Source organism: Aptenodytes patagonicus, chromosome 5 (assembly GCF_965638725.1).
Source record: "Aptenodytes patagonicus chromosome 5, bAptPat1.pri.cur, whole genome shotgun sequence".
Taxonomy (NCBI): Eukaryota; Metazoa; Chordata; class Aves; order Sphenisciformes; family Spheniscidae; genus Aptenodytes; species Aptenodytes patagonicus.
Window position 1 is genome coordinate 38344410 of NC_134953.1, and position 24854 is coordinate 38369263.

At 54.9% G+C, this 24854-nt stretch overlaps 4 protein-coding genes across 5 annotated transcripts in view; 2 read left to right on the top strand and 2 right to left on the bottom strand.

Annotated features, from left to right (window-relative positions):
- VSIR (V-set immunoregulatory receptor) overlaps positions 1-5340 on the top strand; it is a 10928-nt gene extending 5588 nt beyond the window's left edge. The window contains exons 3-7 of one of the 2 annotated variants that reach the window (XM_076339416.1): positions 637-681; positions 1931-2038; positions 3628-3655; positions 4131-4318; positions 4592-5340. In XM_076339416.1, the coding sequence (XP_076195531.1) occupies positions 637-681; positions 1931-2038; positions 3628-3655; positions 4131-4318; positions 4592-4629 (407 nt within the window). In that variant the 3' untranslated portion in view covers positions 4630-5340. The remainder of the gene's footprint in view (positions 1-636; positions 682-1930; positions 2039-3627; positions 3656-4130; positions 4319-4591) is intronic. The other variant, XM_076339418.1, reaches the window with a different exon arrangement.
- The window catches only part of LOC143160297 (cadherin-23-like), a gene marked incomplete at its 3' end in the record, with an annotated part of 24529 nt that extends 12563 nt beyond the window's left edge, over positions 1-11966 (bottom strand). Inside the window, exons 1-4 of the mRNA XM_076338023.1 lie at positions 11802-11966; positions 11004-11132; positions 10753-10881; positions 9204-9431 (exon numbers count right to left, since the gene is read on the bottom strand). Of these exons, the coding sequence (XP_076194138.1) occupies positions 9204-9431; positions 10753-10881; positions 11004-11132; positions 11802-11966 (651 nt within the window). The remainder of the gene's footprint in view (positions 1-9203; positions 9432-10752; positions 10882-11003; positions 11133-11801) is intronic.
- A 942-nt stretch (positions 11967-12908) lies between these two features.
- On the bottom strand, positions 12909-17157 carry LOC143160298 (cadherin-23-like). The gene is made up of 7 exons (XM_076338024.1): positions 17146-17157; positions 16374-16434; positions 15846-15994; positions 14759-14894; positions 14174-14562; positions 13983-14084; positions 12909-13037 (listed from the first exon to the last, which is right to left on the bottom strand). Exons 1-7 carry the CDS (start codon positions 17155-17157, stop codon positions 12909-12911), a joined length of 978 nt encoding a protein of 325 aa, XP_076194139.1.
- A 2005-nt stretch (positions 17158-19162) lies between these two features.
- C5H10orf105 (chromosome 5 C10orf105 homolog) lies at positions 19163-24772 on the top strand. The gene is made up of 2 exons (XM_076338162.1): positions 19163-19194; positions 23010-24772. Exon 2 carries the CDS (start codon positions 23015-23017, stop codon positions 23429-23431), a length of 417 nt encoding a protein of 138 aa, XP_076194277.1. The 5' UTR covers positions 19163-19194; positions 23010-23014; the 3' UTR covers positions 23432-24772.
- The last annotated feature ends 82 nt before the right edge of the window (positions 24773-24854 follow it).

Below are 24854 nucleotides of genomic sequence, written 5' to 3' on the forward strand. Positions count from 1 at the left end.
AGCATCAGGGCTGGGGAGGCAGCGTGTGCTGATGCTGAAAGCCCGAGCCATGTTTGCAAGAGTCAAAGAACAGCAGATGTTGAAGGTTTGAATTGGGGCCAGAGAGCATTGGAACATTAAAAAAAAAAAAAATCAAGAGGCTGGAATGGAATAAAATCCATGCTACATAGTTTCACTGATCTTCTTCAACCTCTTTCTGGAAGAGAGGAAAACAAACCTCAACATAAAAGGAGCTGGCTGGCGGTCGAAGCCCAAGTGAGGGCTGCAGGCAATGCTCAGGATGCAGGGGCTGTAGATAACCTTGGGGCAGCGGCCCAGCAGGGAGAGCTGCCCAAGGAGGCACAAGCGGGAGGGGAGGCCATCTCCTGCCCTTGATTTGCAGTGTTAGGATACTTTTAGACCAAAAAAAGAGGCTGCATGGCCAGGGATGGGCCCTGCTGCCACGAGGGTAAAAGGGTGTCATGGCAGGAATCTCAGTGTAAGCTTCCTGGGATTAAACTCTTGCTTTTGGGATGCTCTGGGCTGATTTTCTCAGTACCGGTGAGCAAAGACAAGCGCAGCTAGCAGGTGTGGGAGCTCTGTGGTACCTGAATGAATCCTGTGAGATCTAATATGTTTTTCTTTTCTCCTCCGCAGGCAGAGGGCTTCAAAACTGCACGTTTCACACTGCCACGAGCAAAGGTAAAGGGAAAACGCCCCTCTCGCCAATGCACTGCTCATCATCCTGGCCTGTGTATTTCCCTAGGGATGGCCGCTTGCTATAAACACATGGATGTCCAGATGCAACTTCACAGTCAGGGTTTGGGCGGGTGATTTCCGAGGCTGTCCCCACGGGGTGCATCTGACAGGCATGTCCTCAGGCTGAGGAGAGCCTCCTTTGGCCCATGTTTCCACATTGCCTGGACATGACTGTCTTGAAGCCCATGGAGATCATTCACCCTGTGGTTATAAAGCACCTGAGCCCCCCCCCCCAAAACATGATTGGGGATTTAGCGGCCACTGCCACTAGCAGATGGGAACAGACAGAAAGGCAAAGAGTTGCAGGAAGCTCTTTGCAACACCCTGCTGCCATCCCGAGCCCATGCCACCTTGCCCTGAGCAGAGATGCTCTAGCAGGGGAAACCCAAATCTTGCTTGAGCGCTCAGACAACATGAGGCTCCTCTGGCGCTGTGTCTAGACGCTGGAGGTGCCCACACTTCGCTATGCAGGTGGTTTCTCTGTGGGTTGCTCTGTCTACCCCCCTTTGCTGGCTGCTAAACAGGCAAATACTGCTAGAATTGGTTTGCAGCACGGCTGGGGCCAGCCCAGCCATGGGAAAATGCACCACCCTCCCCACGAGTAGTGCTTTCTGTCTCAAACCCTCAGTCCCACATGCTGGGACAGCCTGTCCTGCCAGGCAAAAAAGAAAAGGGGACGCCCACCCAAAAAAACCCCACACACGCTGAAGCAAGAGGCTGCTTCCCCAGACGGATGCACTGGAGAGGAGGGCTTGAGCTGAACCTGCCCTTGATTTAGGCAGCCCTTGACCCTGCCACAAGCCGTCCCACATGGACCTTGATGGCCACAGACATGCCCGCAGGCTGCCAGCATTTCTGGGGAGCCTTTCTGCTGACTTCAGAGGGCTTTATCAGGGCTTCTCTCCTCATATCTAGAAGACCAAAGAAAGACCTTGAGGTGTCCTCCAGCAAATTGACCTCCTTTGGTCAAGGTCCTAAACCAATGCCTCAGAGCTTATCTCTGCAATGGGCAATGCATCCCAGCATGAATCCCGTTAGGAGAGGACCACCTGTGTGTGCGGGAGCCGCATTGAGTCAGGCGTGGGGCAATGCCAGTGTTGCCCTGTGCTTCTGGTACGGCTTCAGGAAACCAAGGAAATGCAAGGTGAACCCTCCCCGCTACCTGCTCCAGCTCTGCCCTCTTCTGTTGCAGATATCACGGCTGCTGCACTGGCAACGGGTGCCTGCACTGTGGGCATCCTCTGCCTGCCCCTCATCTTGCTCCTGATTTACAAGCAGAGACAAGCTGTCAGCAGCAGACGTACGTACCCTCCCCTCGCCAGCTGCCGGCGGGAACACCCATCTCATATCCCGGGCTGCGTTGGCATGGCCTTTATGGGATGGAACGTGTCCCGCTGGGGTCAGTGGGTTTGGCTGCCCTGAGTCCTATGGGCACCGTGTAAGGTGGCCCAAAGACAGGTCCCTGCCAGGTGCCTCCTGCAAAGCGGTCCTGGGAAGGGCCGCGTGTGCCTGCAGGCTGCGGTGAGGAGTGTGAGGTAGGAGAGGGACCTGCGATGCCTGCAAGACACCCTGGGAGCGTGCTGGGGACACGGAGATGGCAAAGATGCTGCCAGGCCCCCTTGCTGCTGAGCGCTTTCCTCCCCATCCACTGCGAGAGCCAGCTCATTTACTCATCCCTGCCTCCACCGCACAGCCAGAATAGCACCTTTGCCTCCTGAGTGATTGAAAAAGCATTATTTGTGCTTTTGCTCCCCCCGTCTTTAAAAAGACCCCTTACATTTCTATGGCAATAGGACTGCAGCAAGCCACCTCTCTCCCCACTGCCCCAGCCCTAGAAAACCAGGCAGTGCCAAGGTGCAGCCGGCTGCTCGGCTCCTAGTGATTTCAGTAATTAAGCAGAAAGGGGCACCACCTTAACTGGCAGAGCCATTTCATCAGGCCTTGGGCAAGCCAGGGGCCCTGCGGTTTCTCTCACCGAGCTCGGTGGGTGGCTGTGCGGCTCTGAGCAAACCCTTTGGAGAAGTGGTTTTTGCAGCAGCAGTGGGCACGATGCCAGCCACGAGAACGGGAACTGCGCTTTTGACATCCGTTTGCGGCCAAAAAGACTGGCCATGTGCCTTCATGCACCCATTTTGCCATGGCTGGGGTGCAGCTCCCCCCCCTGTGCTGCAAAGCATCACCTGGATGCTATTTGACCCAAGAAGGAAGGCAAAACCCAGGGGGACTTGCTTCTGGGGTGCCTCCAGAGAAGCACAGGTTGTTACTGGCATTGGAAGAGAAAATAAGCCGGATCGGCTTAGCTACAGGTTATTTCCACCAGGTGCTTTCCATTGGCATGATCTGGGCCAAAACTCGTCTGTCTTGGCTGGAGATCCTCGCCATGCAGCCATCCAGCACACCTGAGTAGCATGGGCTGTGGGATCTGCTGCGACTATGGCAAAGGGGATGAGGAAATAAATAACAGGGTGCTGCCCAGACAAATGCAGAGGCAGCCAAATTCTGGGGTGGCGTTTTGCACAGCCCCGGGAAGGCGTCCCGGGCAAGTGGTGGGCGCATCCGGGCACGAGCAGGGCCAGGCTGCAGCCCAGGCACTGCAGCTGTGCCTCGCCTTGCCCCGTGCCGGCAGAAGTGCCTCCTTCCCCCTTCTTCGGAGCCTGGGGTTTCAATGTGGGAGGAGGCCGGGCTGGGGAGTAAACAAGGCAGGAGGTTGCAGGCGGCGGGGTTGCGGAAAGGGAGGTTTGGGAGCAAAGAAGAGGCTGATGCTGAAGAAGGGAGAAAGGGAGGGAGGAATGCAGAGGAAGAGGAGGAAAACAGCGCTGGCAGTGGGTCGGGGTTTGATGCTGGGCATCATGCTGCCAGCGCGCACACCAACCATTTTGTCTTTGGCAGGTGCCCATGAGCTCGTCAGAATGGAGAGGTGAGGAAACCCATGTGCTTCCAGCTCCCCTGACCTCCTTACACCCCCTCTGCCTGCATCCTGGACCCTGCAAGGGTCTTGTCCTCTCTTCCCCTCCCCTTGAAGCCAGAGTGTATCCTCGCTGGGCAGAGCAAGGGGGATGCTGGTAGCACCCACCTGTGATGTCCTGCCCCTTTCCGGGCAGCCACTGTTTTTCTTCCCTCCCTCCGAGTGGGAAGTGCCTCCTTTCTTTTTGCCTGTGCCAAAGGCACGCTCTCCCTCCACCCCAGGAGAGCTCGAAACCATCATGCCTTTTGGCTAAACTTTCCCCCCCGTGCCAGGCTCCCCACTTGCTCTCAGCTGAGGTGACACCGCCTGAACCTGCTCCCTGCCCTGCTTGGTTGTTCCCAGCGCTCAGCCAAAACCCCGGGGATAAAAAAGGCTCCTGAAATAAAAATGCAAATCCTCACCCCTCACACCCTCTCCTCTCCCGCAGCAGCACCCAGGGCATCGAAAACCCTGTCTTTGAGGCGGTCCCCTCGGCAAGCACAGAGCCGTGGCCCCGACCCCAGCTCTCCTACATGGCCAGCCGGCAGCCCTCTGAGTCTGGCCGGCACCTGCTCTCCGAGCCTGGCACCCCCCTGTCCCCCCCCGGCCCTGGGGACTGCTTCTTCCCAACACTGGGTGAGTGACTGGCGATGCCGAGCCCCCATGGGGACCGCTGCGGGAGGGATGGGAAGGAAAGAGGCAGCCAGGAGGGTGAATGGGAAAGGGGGGTTTAAATATCGTCTGCAAACTTTGCATTATGTGGGATATCAAGTCCCAGGGCTTTGAAGATGGGAAGGACCCAAGGCTTCTCCTTCCAGTGCAGTCAATGAAAGAAGAGTTTGGCTGCTTCCCAAAGCATGTCCCCGCAGCTACAAGCCAGACTAATACCCCTGGTCTGCCCTTTTCCAGATCCTGTTCCTGACTCACCAAATTCCTTGAAAGCCTAAAGACCCCGGAGGAAACCACATCCTCCAGCTGCATCTGGGAGAGGCCAGGCAGCCATCGCACCATGCTCGCCCAGCCGAGACCCCCTGGGAGGACAGCATGGCCATGGGCAGCAAAGCCTTAAAAAATGAAGCTGAGTGCAGGAGACCTGCCCTCATCTCCTGTTCTGGCTCTGCCCTGGGGTTGGAAGTGAACCTCTCTTGCCCAGATTTCAGTTTTTAACTACCTATTTCTATGGAGAAGAGCAAGGCTGTGTACTGCTCACGTTTTACGGACTAGCTGAAAATTGGGGATGCGGGGAAGGAAGGACAACCTGCACCTGCAAACCTCCCTGAGGATTTAACTTATTGCCAGGGGTTTAAGCTCTGCAACATCAACCTGTTTCTGCATCTTTGACTGAACATCCTCTCCGGGAACGGATGGTAAAGTACTTTATCCACCATGAGACAAAACAGGGTCACCGGCCAACCTTGTACTACCTTTTTCTTTGCAAAACAGGAAAGGGAGAGGCTCCCTGCCACTGACGGAGCCCTCCTTCCCCACCAGCCTTTTGAGATAGCCACGGACTTGCGAGGCTGCTGCGTTTTCAGCTGGACACGTGTTGGGAGGAGTCTTATTTCTGCTGCAATTTTATCCTTGGCTTGGGATCAGGGGAATTTATCTTTCTGTTTGTTTCATTATCAGTGCTGATTAAAAGAAAAAAAGGATGTTTATGGGTTTTGTTTGTTTTGGTTTTTTTTTTAAATGCCTGTAAATTAGGAAGTTCATCTGGAGGGTGTTGGAAGATGTTCCTGTGACGTGGCCAAGAGCCCCCCCGGAGAGGTGGAGGCACGGGAACACGCAGCGGGCGGTGGGAAATGCTCCGGCTGGCTTCCCCCCATCCTCCTGGGGCCAGCACGGCCAGAGCAGCCGTCCCCAGGGCCACTGCCTTCAGCCATGCCAGAGGACCCTGCGATGCCCTGGGGGATGCGGGTGGCCTCACAGCATCCTCCGTCTGAATGCAGCACCCCGGCATCACTTATCCAAAAGAAGCCATGGGTCTGGCTCCAGCGTGACTCAGCCCCTGGTGAGGAGATAAAACCTTGCGGTAGACACTGTTACTTGAAGGGTGTGTTTGATTTCTTTCTCTTGCTTCTGTTTTTGTTGTAAAGTGGGGAAAAATTGCCACTAGACAAACATAAACATTAGTCATACCAAAACAGCGTCAGACCTGAGCAATAGCCGCACCAGGCAGCGTGCCCGGGCAGAGCATCCCCGGCAGCACGCTGAATTTTCACACTACGTGGCTGGAGGAAACAGCGTTTGCCTCTGCAACGGGCCGGGGACACCCTGGCCCGCTGCAGGATTTGATTAATCCGGCGCTGGCTTCAGCAAGAGCAACTTCAAGATGGTCCAGCCACAGGCAGAGGGATAAAGGAGAAGCCAGCACCAACGCCCCCACCATGTATGTAACTTCCTGAGCACGGGACTCCTGCTTTATTGCCACCCACAGCTCAGCCCCTTTCCCGGCTTTGCTGGGGAAGCTTGCCCAATGCCTCTGGCACTTCCCTCTCCCCGTCCCAGCAGCTGCAGCTGGAAAAGCACGTGGGGGATTTGCCTGCCAGCGGTCCTAACCGCTTTGAAACCCTCTCCGAGCCTCTCTGTTTGCTAACGAATGCACTGTTTGATGACAGAATAAAGCTTTGTTGGAAACAGGTTTCTCTCTGTGCTGCAGGAATCCCATTTTTTGGGATGCCCTGTGCCGCAGGCATGTGCGGTGGGCAGGCAGAGGTGAGCTGAGCAGCCACATCCTCTGCCAGAGGCACTGGTGTGGTACATCGGCGCACTGCGTGGCATCAGGGACCGTTTCCCACCTGGAAAGCTCGCCAGAAGGAAAAACTAAAGACTTTTAGGGGAACGAGGTGATGGCTACCCAGCCTTCCACACATGCTGGAGCAGGAGCCCTGGCATGCTGGGTGCTGGCACCCCACCTTGGCCCCCACCACTGGTGGAGAAGATGGCAAGGCACTGCACCTTTGGGCAGGATGCTTATGGTGAAGGTGACCCAGCGAGATGCTCATGCCCTCACGGACCTTGCCGGGTCCCACCAGCTCTTGCAAGCGCCTGGTTTGGGAACGCACATTGAGCTGGCGCCCTGCTGCTGGCTGTTTTCCGCTGCATCAGCACTCGGGGCTTCGCTGATGGGAGAGCGAGGAGCCGCAGCGCTTCACCTGAACTCTTGTTTCAGAGCAGGCGGAGGGGAACAGAAACTGCAGAGGCTGAAGCAGCCCTGGCTGGGGGCGGCTGCGAGATAGGCATCTGGACGGTGAGGAGCGGCTTTGCCGATCCGCCCTGCCTTGCTGCAGCCGCCGGTGCCCAGGTCTGTGGGTGCCAGGAGGAGCCTTGCTCCAGTGCATGTGGGTGCCGCAGTTCTCTTGGGCAGACATCCTTCCTTCTGCTGCAGGAAGCATCCCAAAGACTCTGGAGCAAGGCCAGCCCTAGGGGAGGTGCAGCTGCAGGCTTGCACCAGGGTCGGACACAGCCCGGGTCACTCCTGCAATTCCCATGCAAGGACACCAAGACTTTGCAGTTGCAGCTCACCAGCTTGTGAAGCTTTTCTTTCCTGCAATGCTTTTTTGGGTAAATGCTTTCCTTTTATCATCACCATTTTACCCTTTTGCCCCTGCATTTCCAGCTCCCAAGAGGATGGCCAGTCTTCCATGCACCCTTGCTGTCCTAGGTACCACAGATCACCACGGGACTTCCAAGTCCTCTCCCAGCTCTGCCTCCTCTGCCTCTCCCATACTCAGAAGGCCAAATCTTGAAGCACATTGAGGGACATACAAATTACAAACAACAATCCCTTTTTGTGCATCATTGCATCAGCCTAGACTTACTTGTGAAATTAAAGTTTCTGGTGGGTGACAAACTCCCGACAGACATCGTTTCATCACCCAGGCACGAGGCCAGCAGTCACTGAGAGACATGTGGGACAGCCTTTCACAAGACCTAAGCGTCCTCAAGCTCCAAAAAGGGCTGAAACTCTTCTCTCCGCTCAGGAATCGGGTCACTGGATGCTTTGTTTTGCTTCAGCATGGCGGCATTTTGATTGTTGTTGCTGGCATAACTTGCACCAGTGACGTGGTGGCCACGCGGCAGAAACCCTGAGGACAAGCAAGGTTGCTGGGACACCGCTTTGGCAGCGTGAAGTGATAAGCTGTGTCAGTTGTCTTCTCCGGTACCGGGAAGGGAAGAGGGCATTGCCATGGCAATGGGATTTGCCAGCCCAGTGCACAGAATTCCTCACCACGGCAGCATCAGAGATGCTCCCAGGGTGCCAGGGTGATGGCAACCCATCCAGGAGGAGCTGGCGGCATCGGGTGCTGCAGTTACACGAAGCTGCCTTCTCTCATTTTGGAGGAAGAGACTTGCCTAGATTTAGGCCACAGTGGCAGCCTGGCTTAAGAAAAAGATGGTGATGTACAAGCAGGCGTGTGAACTACCCGGGAGGGAGGAGTTGAGAGTGCAAAGCCTGAAGCGAGAGTTGCAAGCCACAGTTTGCACTGCTGGTTGCAACCTGTTTCCTCAAAATGTAGAGCAGGGCTTTGCAGTGAGAGCTGTGCCGGCAGATCAGAGAGATGTTGAGAGATAGCAGGTAGAGGTGGGGGAGAGGAAGGATGGCAGGGTGTCGTGCAGGGTGTCATGCCTCCCCACCTCACAATTTACGCTTGCTTTGTGCACGCAGGCACTTGCACACCTCCCCACAGAGCGGTGGGGTTAGGAGGGACTCAGGGCTGGAAAATGCCCCAAATGTTATTTCCTTTTTTGACTCTTCCACACCAGAGTCCTCCTTAAAGGCACAAATACTGGAACTTGCTATTCATGGAGTGGGGAAGATGCAAGGGAGAGAAGTCAGGCTGCAGCAAATGCAGGTACCCTGCTGGGCACTCCTGCACACTGGTAGCTAAAAAGCAAAGCGGCCGTCTTCCCAGACCAAAGGATGATGGACGGGGTCTCGTATCAGCCCCCAAATGCATGGCACTCTGGACGGCAGCAATGTGACTAAAGAGCTGCCCAAATCTCACACGGCGGGGACCGCAACGGCTGTAGTGTTAATTACTGGAGCTCATCTCATTTGCAAGCATCAGATCAGACACGCATTGGTCCATGGTGAGCTGAACCGTGGTTCAGCGGCTGCTCCAGCCACCTCCTGCCCTGAGGTGAGTGAGAGCAACATCCCAAGACCTTTCAGACTCAGAGCGTGAGGAGCCGGCGGGCAGGACAACTCCTGCACCCACCAGCATGCTTGCCCATTGGGATGGTCTTGATATTTTTGGCATTTACAGATGGGAGATGGCAGCTCCCCGAACGACTGCAAGAGAGGGTCCTGCAGGACCAGGTGCCGAAGGAGGCTCTGAATCAAACCTGTACTCAGCAGATTTGGACCCTGAGTCATAACCCAAATGGCTTGGTCACCGAAACATCATGCCCTGTGCCTGTTCGCCCCTGCCATGCTTGACACCTCAATGCTAAGCTCGCTCCCGCAGTGCTGCCCAGCTCCATCCTCCCCCCCGAAAAGCACATTTTGGTGGCTCACCGACAAGGAGGGGTTGCCCTCGTCCTCGACGGTGACCACCAGGCTATAGAAGCTCTGCCGCTCGCGGTCCGGTGGGGAGGGCCGGGTGGCGATCTCGCCAGTGATGCGGTCCATGCGGAAGGTCAGGTCCTCGTTCCCGTGGGTGATGTAGTAGGACAGGACGCTGTTGAGGCCGACATCCCGGTCGGTGGCGCGTACTTGGGCCACTGCCGTGCCACCGCCAACATTCTGCAGGGTGAGACAGGGGCGTGAGCAGCACAGGTACACGACATAAATCACATGCACCTCATAGCACATAAAATACATAATTAATAAGATTAAAAATATAATTCTAATGTAAAGTGAGGTTTTTCCAGGCATTTCGGTGCTTGAAGCTCCAAACTCGCTGCCCCAACACCCAGCAACCAAGCAGGAAGCTGCTTTCCTTCACCAGCTCCTGGATGCCGTTTTTGCAGCACTTATTGCAAACAATGTTTTATTAATAGATGCATTTTCGTGCAAAAAATAAACCAAGGCTACTCATCCTGCCACTCATAGCTCAGCTGAGAATCAGCCACAGGCTTAGCAATGCAAGGCTCTGTCCTTTGCTTGAGTGCTCCGATCTTTTTTGGTTTGAAACTCTGAAATTAAATGTGTTTCCTACATTAGTTTTTAAAAAGAAATGGAATAAAACTAACAGGCGACATTTGCTGTTAAGTTGCCAAAGCCAGCTGCCACTGCACGCCGAAATTGCACTTTTTCCTTATGCATTTGTTGTAATGAACCAGTTTGATTCCCTGCCACAGAAAGCTGCACATTAGGCTCTTTCTAGGCTGGCACAGCCTGAAAGAGTGTAAAAACCAGTGGGTGTGCAAAGGTGAAGGCTGTGTAATGGACTCAGAGCTCGGCTAATTATTTTTGGATAGTCCCATTACGGGGAAAATCAAAACAGAAATTCTGTTCTTCAACCAGCTCTGAACATGTATTAAATAGATAAGAAAATCCTAACAGGGCAATAACTTTAATGCGAAGCTGTTAATCATGAGCAGCACTTCCTCACAGCTAAGTGTCACTGGCTATTACTCATATTTCATTTTTTATCATCAAATTGAGAACCCCCCGGTCCAGGAATTAAACTGTCAGGAAATAAGTTGGCTTTTCTCACGCCTGATTGTGTTTTATTGCTTAATTATCTAGCTCTTGCTGAGCTGCTTCCTGAAAGCAATTCCTATTCTGCACCGCGCCGCCTCTTGTGTCACTTTGGTGGCATTTCCATGGGTGTGTAGCCACTTCTCCTTCCTGCTGGTCCCTGCAGCCTCATGGGCTTAAGTTGCCTGCAGAACTCTCTCCTAGCCCCAAACTAGGAGGCCATCACAGGTGAGGGCTTGCAAGGGGCCAGCAACCCTTAAATCACCCAAGGGGAGGTTTGCAAGGGGCCAGCAACCCTTAAATCATCCAAGGTGAGGACTGACCACAAGGCAGGTGGGGACAACTCCATTGTCCCCACCTGCCTTGTGGTCAAACCTCACCTTGGGAGGATGAAAGGAGAGGAGCAGGGCTGGGTGCTCACCTCGCTCACGCTCACGTTGTAGCCGAAGGGGCTGTCGATGATGGGGGGGTTGTCATTGACATCGAGGATGTTCACTCGCAGAGTGTGCTCCTTCCTCCGGGGGGGCACACCGCCGTCCGAGGCTTGGATCTGTGGTTGGGGGATGGATTTTTCAAAAAATACTATTTTTAAGCTCACAGCCCCAAGAAAACAGCCTCGATGCTCAAACCAGAAGAAGCCCAAGGAGGTAAGCGGGGTGGTTTGGTGCTTACCCGTAAGGTGTAGTGATCCAGCAGCTCCCGGTCCAGCAGCTGTGCCACAAACACCTCGCCATAGGTGTTGTTGGTGGTACGGATCTCGAAAGCCCGGCCAATGTTCCCCGATATCAGTGAGAAAGTCACCTGGAAACATCACCAGGAAAGAAAAACAGGGCAGGCAATGTGATGCTGTGAGGAGAAAGGAGAGAAAGGCGACCCTACAATAGTAAACCCAGCATCACCTCGGGAAGTCTCTGAGCATTTTAAAAGGTCCAATGTGCTGGGGTCCATGGTTGTGCCGGCTTATTGCAGCCACCCCAAAACAAACACCCATGGGCCAACCCCGTTCTCATCCACAGCCCTCCTATGATGCTAGCAATTTTTGGTATTAAGGGTAACGGGACCTCCTTAATGCCTGTCTGCGTGGTAAAGAAAATAACAAATGTCAGAGAGCTTCCTGCTCAGCCTGCCAAGGGCTTCGCTGCAGCTCCCCGTGGTGGGAGAGGCCGCAGCTGGCTTTTAGATTGCCGAGCTCCTTTTGACACATGTCCCGCAGAGCTCTTTGCCCCAGACAGCCCAAGAATGATGCTTTTCCTCTCCTGCAGGCACACCTCAACCAGGAAGTGCCGGTACCCACTGCAGAAACACTCCCAAAACTGTTGGCATCAATGACCAGAGTTTGCTCTCGCAGGGATGCAGATGAGGGCAAGGGGTTGGGAAGACACCGGTGGAGGAATTTCTGCCTCAGTGTCTACCACAAACACTACCACAGCCTTATGGGCAGCCCCAAACCTGCTGCGCCAGCCTCCCTACCTGCCCGTTGCTGCCTGCATCCGGGTCACGGGCCAGGACCACGGCCACCTGCTTGCCGACCGCACTGTCCTCCGCCACGCTCACGGAGGAGTCGGAGGTGATGTCAAACTGGGGGCTGTTGTCGTTCTCGTCCAGGACCGTGATGGTCACCTGTGGGCACGGCATGGGGCTCAGGCAGGGCGTGGGTAGGAACCTGCCCCCTTCCTGCCTGTTATCAACAGTGACACTGACACTCCAGCAAACTCTTGACCTGCTGCAACCCCCTGAGGTGCCAACAGCGTGAGTGTTGTCCGTCCCACGTGGGAACAGGTGCAGTTATTTGAGCCCAGTAGCCGAAGCTACATCCCCGTCTGCAGAGGAGGAGGAGGGATGCTTAGAGGCTGGAGAAAGAGTGCAAGGGTGCTGAAGCTCTCAGTTGGTGGATTTTTCTATGGACCGTCCTCCATTCTCTTATTCTCCAAATAGCTGGGCATGGAGCAACTCACGCTGCTGCAGGGTGACCCTTTCCTGCTAAGCTTTTCACAGGCAGCGATTTCATCCATGCTCACAGCGCCGGAGGTTGGGCAGGGTTTGCTTTAAAGCTAACCGGACACAAAGAAGTCGGAGCTGTCTGTATTTAACCAAAACAGGGCAAACTGGGCATATAAAAGACCTGAGCTCCCTCCTGGGAAAAGGCACATGGGTGAGTGGGAGACCGGGCAGGAGATGCTTGGAGGGGCACCCTGCCGCAGCATGGAGGTGACCAGGGACTGGGCTACCTCGGCCACAATTAGCCAGAGGAAATGCTCTCATCACGTTTGTAATCAAAGAGCTGCAACGCTACACAGAAATGAGAGAGGAAGAGCCTTTCTGTTCCCGGGGCTCTATTTATGGGTGCCCCAAGCCCCCAGGTGTGGCCAGGCTGAATGCGACAACATCCTGGAGGAAGCCAGGGAGGGAGTTGTGTGCCTCGGGGTGATTCGGTTATTGTTGCCATTGAATTAAAAACAGAGAGCCAAGAGTGGGGAGAGCCCATTCAGCCACTGCGATGGATCCGGCAGCTGCTGTCCCAAGTGCCAGATCAGGGCGCTGGGATTTCTGCTGGCTGGCACCACGTTCTGAGGGGTGTCACAGAGGCTGGTGCTGGTGGGACAGGGCTGGAGACTTCCGCACCGGTCCCTCCCCGCAGCTCGATGCAGAGTTCGGGATGGATCCTGGCCCCCAAGGTGATGCCAGCATGATGAACATGCTTACCTTCTGTTGGAGGAGAGCAGAGGGGAAAACAGAGAAAACAAAAACCCAAGAGTTAGTGGGGGATGGGGAGGTGCGGGCACATGTGAGGGGCAGTGGGCTGACTCCGCATCCCACCATGGCAGTGTTGGGGGCCGCAGGTACCCCCCTGTGGTGATTTGGAAGCTCCCCTGTTGGTGCATCCCCTGTTTTTTTCTAGATAAGCTTGGTGGATTTGCCCCTCACCCTGGAGAGGCTCAGACAAGAGCACGGCAGTGTGTGGAGAGCACAGCCGCTGGCACTCATGGGTGGGGATGGGCAGCGCTTGCAGCATCACTGCCTTTGTCATCCAGCATCCTTTCTAGAGGCAACAGATGCACCAAGGCACGAGAGCGCTTGAAACGCAGAGCACTGCCCATTGCTGCGGGCCAGCCTCTGGTTTCAAACCCCCCTTGAGGCCCCCACTCCTCCAGCTGGCCCAAACCAGCACAGTTTGGGTAGCGCCAGCCGAGCTGCCCCTGCCTGAGGCATGGGGACCAGGCTTGCCCTGCAACCAGAGTCTCCTGCCCCAGCAGAGAAATGCAAATCACCCCCCTGCTTGGCTGCCTTTGAAACTGCCAAATATAACCCTGTCAAACATAAACCACCGTGAAATATTTCAAGGCCCCCAAATTTACCTCCCTCAAAACTGTTTTAGCTTGGTAAGTGACCTGCAAACTCTACAGTTTGGGGTGGTTTTTTTTTTTGTTGTTCTGAGAAATCCCACCCTATGACATGCAGAAGCTAAAAAGAACCAGTCATTGTGCTTATGCAAATGCTGGGTTTCCCCCAAATCAGGGTTTCCAGACCCTGGCGGCCAGAGCAGCGAGGACAACTAGCACATGCTGTCCCATGCCAGTGGAAGAGGGAGGTGACCTGAGGTCAGCTCTGCCTGTGCAAAGGATGGTGGGGAAGTGGGTAGAAGATACTCACCACTGTAGAGTCAATCTTTGGTCCTCCATCATCGGCCACCACCGTCAAGGTGTAGAAATCGCCCTTCTCTCGATCCACCTGGCCTTTGACTGTGATCACACCCTGCCAAGGATGAACAGCTATGTCAGCCACCAACACCAAAGTCCACAGTGGACAACCAAGCCAGGAGAGACCATGCTGTGGCTACTTACAGTGATCCCGTTGATTTTGAAGAGGGAGAGCGCCTGGGCGTTGGTGTTGGGGTCGAACTTGTAGGTGATCTGGTTGAGGTTGTCGATGGAGCGGGCCTGGACCTGGAGTACCTCGGAGCCCAGGGGGATGTTCTCCACTATCACAGCCTCGTAGCTGCTGTTGGAGAACTGCACAGCCTCGTCCAGCTCATTCAGCAGGCTGACGTACACGCTGCAGAAGCCCTGGTTGTTGGGGGGCGCTTGGTCCGTGGCAGAGACATTCATCAGGTAGCTGGTTTTGGTCTCGTAGTCCAGGTACTCGATCGTCGTGATAAGGCCCGTGCTCTCATCGATCTCAAACTTGCCTTCGGCGCCCGACAGAATTTTGTAGTTCACCAGACCACCGTTCCCTGGGGCAGGAGCAGGAACCACGGTGCCAGTTGGACTAAGCATCCAAAAGAGGCAGGTACCACCGATGCCAATCCCGACCATGGAGCAGAGCCCATGGGGATTTCAGCCCAGCCAAGCCAGGATCCGTGCAATGGCTGATTTCACCGCTTTCCCTCCTAACTGGGTGTTTCTGTAAGCTGACCCCCAGCTTCCTACCTGTGTCTCGATCGGTGGCCCGGACCACCGCCACCGAAGTTCCTATCCCTGCCGTCTCCCGCAGCCCCAGGCGGTTGTACTGCCGCTGGGTGAACACCGGCACCTCGTCGTTGACGTCTTCCACGTAGATGATCACCTGTGAAAGCCCCCAGAGAGACCATGAGTGAGCCGGGCAGGCTTATGAAGCCTCGCCAGCTGCTTACACTTGCGAGGGGAAATATATCCTTCACAGCACTCATCTGCTGCACAGGAGAAATGTTATCTCTACTACAAATACCACGTGATGGAGAATGAACACGCACAGTTTAACATCATAGATTTAAACAAGCCCTGTGGTTGGAGTGACTCAGTCCTTCCCTGGCCAGAGGGAGGTACAGTCTGTATATTAATTCCTCCGTGCTTTGGGATCCCCTGCTGGAAACCTTGCTGTTAGAGACCCTGCAATGTAGAAACACTGATGACTCGATGGGAAATTTTGCTCAAAGTTCAGTGGGTTGAGCTACATTTTCTCCCCTTTCTCCAGGGAACATCCTTTCTCCCTCTGGTTTTCTGCTTGCTGCTGGTGCTGTGGCACGTCGTGCTCGGCCAGAGCCCACCATGAACTCAGCGGGTCTAAAAATAGATGGAACCAGAGGGTTGGGTTTGTGGGAACTGTGGGAAGCTGGTGTATCACTGCTAAAGATTATTGCCACTAGGTCCTGGCTTATTTAAATAAATGCCTGGCCAGGAGACATGGTTTCCAACAGGCTGAGGCTCAGCTCTTCCTCCTGGCAGCAGAGCTGCATCTCGCCGGGCGAGCAGGACTCCCTCTGACAGCGACTGCCGTACCACTTAGCAGCCTCATCGCACTGAAATGTCACAGAAAAAATGAAAAAAACAACAAAAAACCCCCCAAGAGCTCTTCTCCACCCACAGGCAGCCCCTGGAGACTTTCCATCAGCATTTCCATGCCAGATCTTTCAAACTTCCTGCATGCCTGCAAGGGCTGGAAATGATTGCCCTCTGATGAAGCATCCTGAATATTTTGCATGAACTCCTCTGCTGCCCAGTCCTGCTGCCCGCCCCTTGGCAGCCGTGAGGTCCTTACCCGCACGGAGCTCCTCATAGGTCCCTGCTCTGTGTTGTAGGCCTCCACCTCTAGGACGTGAGAGGAGTTTTGCTCCCTGTCCAGGTGCCGCACGCCTCGCATCACCAGCCCGGTGCTGGGATTGATGCGGAAGTTGTTGTGCTCGTTTCCTGGTGCGGGGGAAAAGCGAGATGGATGCTGCCCACCGCCACTACATCAGTCCTGGCGACACACTGAGCCCTCCCCAGGGGGCTGCCTTGGAGGCAGATTATCGAGCAAAACCCAAGCCCCCATCACCTTCAGCTACATCAGGCTCAGCTCAGCAGGGTTTGGCCCTGGTCAAGCCAGGAGCTATGGCATCTAGGTGTCCATCAATGACAAATCATCCCCTGGCAATTAACCCTAATGCTGAAGGCTTGCTCAGGGGTGGGGGAAATGTTTCTGTGGGATGCAAAGTGCAAAAAGATGGAGAACGCAATGAGGCTGTGCATGCAGCTGGCCAGAGCCTGGTGCAAACACACTGCTGCACGAAGGGGCACCTGGACTTACCCTTGACGATCCTGTACCACACTCTCCCGTTAATGCCTTCATCCGCATCTGTGGCTTTCACCTTCACGAGAAAAGAAAAGCAGTGAAGGTGAAGAGCAGAGATTTCCAGACGACAAGAAGTCCTCCCACCCTGCCCGAGGCTGGACATCCTGCTCCACTACCTAAGCCAGGGAGCTTACCAACTGCAAAGCAAAATAAGTTACCCTCCCCTTCTCACTGGACAGAAGGGATAGTGGGCTCAAGAGCCCTTGGCTGCCAGGTTAGCTGTTGGATGGGCTTGGGGTGGGAGCGGAGCCTGAGGACCATGCCATGAAATCTGCAGGTCAGTGCGCTGGTGGAGGTGCCTCCATCGGTCCTGCCCTGCACTCCAATGCTTGCACTGGTGGAGATGCCGCCAGGGACGGAGCCTCCCTGCCCACAGAGCTGGCCCGGGCCGGGCAGGGACAGCTGCTCCCACGCCTGGTGGGCACCCAGCCCATGGCATCAGGGTGTATCACGCGCTGTGTTAAAGGAATGGCCCACCTCTCGGCCAGCACACAAGTACCCACCTGGGTCTGTTGGCTCTGAGAGCTGCTTGCATTTACCCTCTCACTGCAAGCTATTGCAAAGTCACCCAAGAAGCAGCATATGCAAAAAATACTGAAGGAAACATGAATGCAACCAGCCTAGTGCATGCTGGTGGTCTGGGCACTGGTCTGAGCCCTCGCAAGACCCTGAGCAGTGAGTGGGAGCACCCCTCAGCTGTGATGCACTGCACGGTCCGTGCACATACCGAAGAGGCCATCTGCCCCAGGAAACCCAAGACACGGGTCCCCTCTGGTGTTGCTGAACAACACTGCAGTGCTTTCCCCGCAAACCCCAGCCAGCAGCCTGCTGGCCCCAGCAGCTGGGAAGTGGGACCTGGCGAGGGACAGCAGGCCCTGGGCTTCCTCTCCAGCTGGCATTGAGCCACTGCATCTCCTCTCCGTGGAAACTGCTTCCCACAAAGCATCCAAACCACGACTGCAGCGGTGGCCGCTTGCGAATCACCGGGGCAAGGACGCGGGGGATGCCTTAGCCTTTATTCTCCAGCTGCTCCTCTGGCAAGGCATCTTCTGCCACACCTTCTGCCTACAAATATTACCCAGGGGTTTCCTTTCCCAGGCAGATAGGGGTTTGCGCCCAGACTTGCACTGAAAAGAGGAGGGGTTGCTGCAAAGGACGCACATGCAGCGGGAACAGTGAGGTCATTTACAGGGGCTCAGCTTTAAAGACTTGGGCTGGCTTTCACCCACAGCACCACACAACACGTGCAGGAATCAGAGATGCTCTTCCAAAATGCATTTTTGAGATGCCTTGAACTGCTCTTGTTCCCTTCCACCATCAGCCAATGTCAGCCAAAATCTTTGAAAACGCTGACCCTGTGATTGCAAACTATCTGGATTTCCCACCTGTGTGCCATGCATGCTGTTTTTCTCTGTCCCAGACTGGCTCACGTCTTGCTTATGGCTGGACACAACCCTGTGCCTTGCTCCATATTTCACCATGGACCCAGCACCTTCCTTTCACAGCGGAGAGCTCTGCCTCCCACCCCAGCTCTTCCACCCTCGGTGCTCCCTGAGGCCATTTCTGGGCAGGAGCTGGGCTGTCTCCTCTCCCATGTGATGGATGGACCCAGCAGGTGAGCGATGCTCAGGCAGACCAGCTGCCTTGCCACGGCGAGACCAGCCTGCTGCACGAACTGGCTCCCTCCTGGGAAAAGCTATCCTGTGAGCCAAAACACCGTGCTGGGGCGGCAGTGGTGGAAGGGAAGCCTAAAGGATTGGGAGACAAATCTTTGCAGCTTTTAGTGCCATTCCCTGCCCTGCTGTGCCCAGGAAAATGCATTTCAAGGTGAACAAACGGGAAGGTTTTCAACATGATGAGCATTGGATGGGAGCAGCAAACCACACCCTGCAAACACCTCCTTAACCACCCTTTTCCCAGCTCACCCAAGCATTTGCTGCAGGCAGCTCCAGCACATAAACCAGGTGAAATAGGTCAGCCCGGGTATTTCATTTTTATTAAAAAAAAAAGTAGTTTGCATTAAACCAATGCATGCTCCTGCCGCTGCCGTGGCACGGCCTGCTGCTGGGAAAAAGCTCGGCTGCTGCTGGTTCGACCCACTGAGGTCCCGGAGGGGATGTGGTACTTAGACTGTCCCAAATTGGGAAAACAATTTAACTTGAGTGCAACTGGTGGGAGAAAAGGTCTTTCTGCTGCAGGTGCAAAGCACTTTCTGCAGCCGAGCGCTGATGCCTCCAGCCTGCTTTATCTCCCTGCTAGAGAGCGGGCTGCAGGCAGAGCCAGCCTTTTGCAGGCTACCTTTCAAACACCCCCAGCTACTGGAAAGCGGTCAGAAAAGGAGGAGGAAGGCAGGGGAATAAAAGGATGGAGAAAAGCAGGCGGCTTGGCGCAGAGTTGCTGGGAAAAGGGGGAGCAGGCACGCGGAGGGCAGCCCGCCGCCCCCTCCCCGGCACGGGGGGCTCAGCCCACGACCGTACCATTCAGCCTTCCCGCAGGGGCAAACCCCGGGGAAACACGTCCTGGGGGCCTTGACCCCTCGCTTCAGTGGGGCACAGCCCCGGGGCACCGTCGTGCTGGCAAAGCCTGGGTGGGGGATCGGGGGGCCCGCTTGGCTTTGCGTGCTCTGGCTGTCCTCAGCCCATCTGCCATCTCTCTCCCACCCTCCCCTACTCTCCAAAAGGGAGGAGGGGGCTGGCAGCCGGCACAGAGCACAGTGGGAGAGGCGGCAAGGCAGGCGTGTGGGAGGCAAAGCCGGAGCTCGGCTGGCTGGTGAGAGGTAGGGAGCCCAAACCCCACGGCAAACCCACCGCTGGCCACTCAGGCTAACCATGAGGGGCGAGTGAGGCAGGCCAGGGATGTGCCACCATCCCCGGCTGCAGAGCTGCTGGCCTCGGCCCTGCAGCCGCCTGGGGAAAGGGCTGCAAATGGGCTGGGGAGGGGAGATGCAAAGTTTGGGGTGGGTTTGAAGTCAGGCATCCCTCCTCCCTTCCCCGTCACATTGCTTTGTCTGTCCCGGTGATGGAAGAGGGGGAAAGTCCTGTGGATGCAGCGCTGCTGCTTAAGAGCAAGGGTGATGGGGTACAGCGTGCCGTTGCTTTCGGTACTTGACTATTTAGGTTTGCTAAGCTTGGTGTTTGGTACCCTCCAGCATTACCTCCTCCCGCAAGCGAGTGGAAAGAGTGCATTGGGAAAAGCTGGGGAGCTCCAGGAAAGCGTCGCTAAGCAAGACAGGGAGGGGAAAGAGAGCTGCTTTTCATCTGAGCTCTATTACAGGCACAGAAGTGCCTGAAAACAGCCTTTTCTTTGCAGGAGTTTGAGAAAAGGGAGCGAGAGCATATGGAAAAACTCCTGCCAAACTAACCAGCTGTGGCAGGCTGGGCAGGCAGCGCCCGGTGCTGGGCAGAATAACGCTCTCTTCTGCTCATGCACAAGAATAATTTCTTCTTCCTTTCCACCTTCCTCAAGAGCATTTTGCTTTTTGCAATTTCTCTTCTCTCCCTCTGATCCTCGGCTGCCTTGTGCCCAGTGCTGGGTCCTGAGCACTCGTGGAGATGTCTCATGTTAGAGGTGATTGGCCAGGGATGACCCTTCTGTGGGGGTTTGCCAGGCTGGGCAAGCCTGTTATTAACCCAGCTGGACTGCACAACGCGTGGCGTGGTGGGACAGCAATGCTGGGAAGGGCTGATGCTACTAACAGGGATGCGGGCAGCAGCTTGGCCAGTGGGTACAAACTGGTCCATTGCCATGCTTCAGGAAAGGTAGTGAGCTCCCACCCCGCGGGAGGGAAGCCCTTGTCCCCATGCATGCCGTGGCCAGGGCAACAGGGAGTGCTGCTCTTACCACGCCGTGACCTTTCTGCTGATAAGACCCCAATTTTGGTTGCTTTTTGCTGAAATTCTGTTGAAATGGCTGTAGCTCTGTCTCAGGCAGGAGGTGAGGGGGAAATCTCCTTTGTCCATGTTGATATATTGAAAGCTTATTGGCCCCCCAGAAAAGTCACCGCTCATGTCTACTCTGCAAAGATTTCCCAGATTTTTAGTGGCTCTGTTTCTGGAAGGACTTAGAGATCAGGTGAGGAGCAGCCCGGACCTTCCTTGAATCCGCAGCTCTGCCGGCCAAGCTGTGCCTGAGGAGAGGACGGATGGGAAGCAAGAGGAGAAGAGAGCATGGCTGGAAAGGCCTGGGAAAACATCAGTGTGATCCCTCCTGACAGGTTTCTAGGGGACACAGTCAGCTGGCTCTAAAAGAAAAAACCCTACAGCCACCACCAACAGAGCAAAAAACAAGAAATTACCCATGCCTCCCAGCTCGCTCTTATTGAACAATACAAGGTCATCAAGCCAAACCACGTGCGGTTAGTAAATGCCAGAATTAAGGCAGCCGTGGTAACCTTGATTCAGGCTGCCTTTGGTGTGTGTGGTAAGCAGCAGCCCTTCCTGCTGGTTTTCATGCCCCGGCCCTGGGCAGTACACAGGAGCAGCCTGCCTACAGAGCAGGGGGGGTCCTTGGGATGGCTGCGGCTGCCAGGGGCTGCTCTGCACCCAGAGCTGCAGGGGAAGGGGCTGAGCCAGGCAAGGAGAGGCTGCACGATAAAGAAAGGCTTTTGGGGTAAAGAGAGGTGAAAACATCACTTTGGAGCAGGGGATGAGAGCCCTGGCCCTGAGCCTGCTTGCAATACGCATGGGGATTCACCCAAGTTAAGGTTTTCTCATGTCGATCCATTTATTTTTGCATTTCCCATTTTCTGAGTGCAGACCTGGCTCTGGACCATGGAAGCGGCCAAGTCTCCCCAGAGCCTCTGAGCTCTGACCAGGCTGGTACAGTCCTTGCCCTGAGGTCACCAGCATCACAACTTTGAATGCCTAAGCCCAGGCGATGCAAACTATTCCAGAAATAAATCACATCTCCCAAGTGCCTCAAACCTGGCACCCAACTCTAGTGGAAACCTCTGACCTTATTCCCTCCGTATCTCAGCTCATTGCCTGCAAGAAGAGGAGCATGGATCCTGCAGGAGCTATCTGTCCCCTCCAGGACCAGGCAGGGTCCTGGCAAACCAGAGCTGGGAGCTCATCTACGTACGCATACACCCACACACAGAGGGTACGGCTGGGGCACAGACAATCCGAGTTCAAGGACTCCTTAACCTCCGAGTGCTCGGCCTTGCAGCTCTTAACAGTGTTTGCTTAAGGTTGTTTCCTCCCATGTAATTTGGACGGTGAGCGATGCTTGTCTCTTCTGACGCTGCATCTCACTTTCCACTGGGCTCGTCTCTGCCGGGGCATCTCATAGTTTCTGATTAGTGATTAAAGACATATCGCTGATGTCATCTCTCCCTTTTTTTGAATGTTTTACCAGTGAATGTCTGGCTGCTGCCTACACAAACCTGTGTGGCTTTGGGATGGTGGCTGCAAGAGCAGACCCAGAGACCCTGGCAGCCCCTGCAGCCCTGCCTTTTCCCCCTTAAGCTCTTAATTTTAAGTTGGCTCAATCCAAATCTGTAGTTGTCAGAAGATTGCCCAGCCATGGACCAGTCTAACAGCTCTCCATCACTCTTCTAACTCCCACATCTCTGTAGAAAAGTCAGTGTAATGAAGCTTTACCTCCAGCATACAGGCTAGAGCACCAAGGGCCAAGCCAAGCTGTCGCGTTGCAGAGGGTTGGCACAGCAGTATTTCCTCAGCCCTCTTCTCTGAGCTGGGGAGCTGCTGGCCTCAGGCACTGCCCGTCCAGGGCTGGGAACAAGTGCAGGAGGGTGCACGGGAGCAAAACGAAGGGTGCAAACTGCTCTGGGGATGCAAGTTGGGGGGGATCTGACCCAGTGGGGAAAGGAGAGGACAGTTGCCATCAGGTGTTTGGTAAGAGCTCTTACTGATGAGGCTTTGGGAAGCTGGTTTGCATCACTGTTTGCAGATCTGGCTGAGAAACCTGTGACATGTCTGAACCTGAAACCAGGTCAGAAAAACGCCTAACCCAAGTGGATTTTCAGCACAAGCAGGGTGAAGGCGTTAGACTTTGCCCTTGCAAAAAAAAAAGCAATGCTAGTGCAATACTGCAGCTCGACGGGGAGTTATCTGGGTGGAGGTTCAACCAATTATCCATTTTCTTTGTGGGAGAGGAAATAATCAAAAAACCCCAAATGATAGTCAATTCAGTGAAACCACATTTCTGGGGAATAGAGGAGAACCAACCCCAGCAGCTTGGGGGGAGGATTTTGGACCTTCTCTAGTGTACGGTTATATATCACTCCCAGAAAAGCTTCATGCAACGTGTGTGTGTGCTCCTTACAGGTGTCATCACTGGGGCCGTGGTACTGCGTGTATGTGGTACTACCTGTGCTAGATTTCTTTGCCAGATGGTTTTGCACTTCAGTTCAGGGCAGTACTTTGCAGATATAAATCCTACCTCTGTGCTTTGCCTGCTGGCAAAGCAGACAGACTCCTGTCACCCTGTGTCACAGAAAACATGACCAGGAGGACCTTGGACATCAAAGCAAGCCAAAAGTCCATCAGGTTGGACAGAGGGTGGCTGTCTGTCCAGCTTCTAGGTGGTCATTACCTGTATTGCTTCTCTGTGTCATCTTGTGCACTGCAGGAAAGATGAGCAGGGAGGACGCTGGCAACCGGACCTCTCCCACCCCATCTCTCCTTGGGCTTCTGGTTTCAACCACTAAGCTGGTCCCACCCATTACCTCATCCCCTGAGAAGGCAGACCTGCTGCCTGTCATCATTGCGCTCGTCTGCATCTTCCTCCTCCTGGCAACCTTCCTCATCTTTGTCACCCTCTGCAAGCCAGCAGCGCTGGACCAGTCCCGCTCCAGGCCCTGCGAGTGCATGCCCCATCACCCAGTGGATGCCAGTGAGCCCCAGCTGAGGCTTTGGAAGCGGCTGGGCTCCCTGCGATGCTCCATCAACACCTTCAGGAGGAGTCGGCCAATGTGCCAGAGCCAGCTCACCTGCCCCAGGAGCTCCCCCGCCAGCCAGGACTGGGACGTCATGGAGTCCACCAAAATGTGATCCTGCTCTGCGGGAACTAACTCACCCCCCACCGCTACTCTTTCCCAAGCTTTTGGTTCAGGCTCAGTTCCCTCCTCAAGCAGCCCCTGGTATCCTGGGCATCCCAGCAGAGCCCCTTTAAGCAGCTCATTTCCAGGCAGTGGCTCTGCAAGGTGACAGGAGATTTTGCTATTTCAAGTTCCTGAGTGCTTTCCAGGTTACTGTTTCCTGGCAGGAAAGGTGGAGGCATCCGAACTACACCCACATGCAGCTATCACTGGGCAGTCCAAAAAAATATTGCTGCTTAATTTCTTTTGGAAAACACTGTGCAAATTGCGAGGCACCTGAACAAACAGCCTGGCGAGAGCAGAGCTACCTGGCAGCCTAACAAATATTGCCTTGAAGAGAGGCATCCCGGGGCAAATGTGCTCCTCAAAAAGCAACCCTCAGCTGAGATTGCCTCCCAAGATGTGCTCCTGAGCAGGTGGAGGAAGGCTCATGCCCCCCGCGTGCTGCTCGGTCCCTGTCCCACCCCTCCCCATGCAAGGAGCTGTGGGTTGCTGTGGTTGATGCTTGGAAGGATGCATGCTACAGCTGTCTGCTGGAAACCTGCTTCAATAAACGAGCAGCAGGAGCAGGTAAACATCCCTATAAATGCATTAAAGAGGCCTTTTGAGGCTCGCAGGTGCTGCCAGCTTGGAAAGCCACCACGCAAGGCTGAGCCGCTTGTTTCTGCTGGGAAAGGGTACAACAGCCAGCAGGTAATCTGAAGTGCTTAAAGAAATCAGTAGGAAAAAGAAAAAGTGGTTTAATTCTTCCAGGTCTGCAGCTCACACTACATTCAGCCATCAAGTTCACCCCTTTGGGTGAAGTCTCTGTGCCCGGAAAGGTCCTGCGGCGAGCACCGAACCCCATCTCTCTAGGTTTCACATGGTTTCTGACCCTCATGGGGTGCAGCTCTGCATCAGGACCTCTCTGGTCTGCCTGGGACATTCCCGCTCTCCTCCTGCCCTGGGCTGCCTGGCTTTCAGACCCGTAGCCATTTAGCTGCTTGCATGGCTCTAAATGTCCTAAATAAGCTGGGTTAAAATGAGCAGCAAAACAGCTCTGAGCCCCTGGCTCTTTAAAGCCAGGTCAATGTGCTGATCAGGGCTGGAGCGAAGGACGCAGAGGGTTGGATGGGGGCTAATGAGGGCAGCGTCTGCAAGAAGTGGATGGGGAAACCTTCGAAAACTCTCTTGTTGCCATAGGGATGTGGGGATGTATTTGGAGGAGGAGACATTCAGTACACATGGTTCACTTTTAAAGGTGTAAATTAAACTAAACCCAGGTGATTGCCCATTTCCAGTTCCCTCTGATTTTGTTCTGTGGAAAATAAACTTCCCCCCCCCCGATAACGCCTCTTCTTTGCCACAGACTGCCAAGAGCATCCCCCTCTTTCGGG

Excerpts from the sequence above, each read along its gene's own strand:
- C5H10orf105 (XM_076338162.1), top strand. The coding sequence starts at position 23,015 with ATGAGCAGGGAGGACGCTGGCAACCGGACCTCTCCCACCCCATCTCTC.
- LOC143160298 (XM_076338024.1), bottom strand. Across the intron at positions 14,563-14,758 it reads GGCCACCGATCGAGACACAG|GGAACGGTGGTCTGGTGAAC; the intron begins GTAGGAAGCTGG and ends CTCCTGCCCCAG. Across the intron at positions 13,038-13,982 it reads CAAAGATTGACTCTACAGTG|AAGGTAAGCATGTTCATCAT; the intron begins GTGAGTATCTTC and ends CTCCTCCAACAG.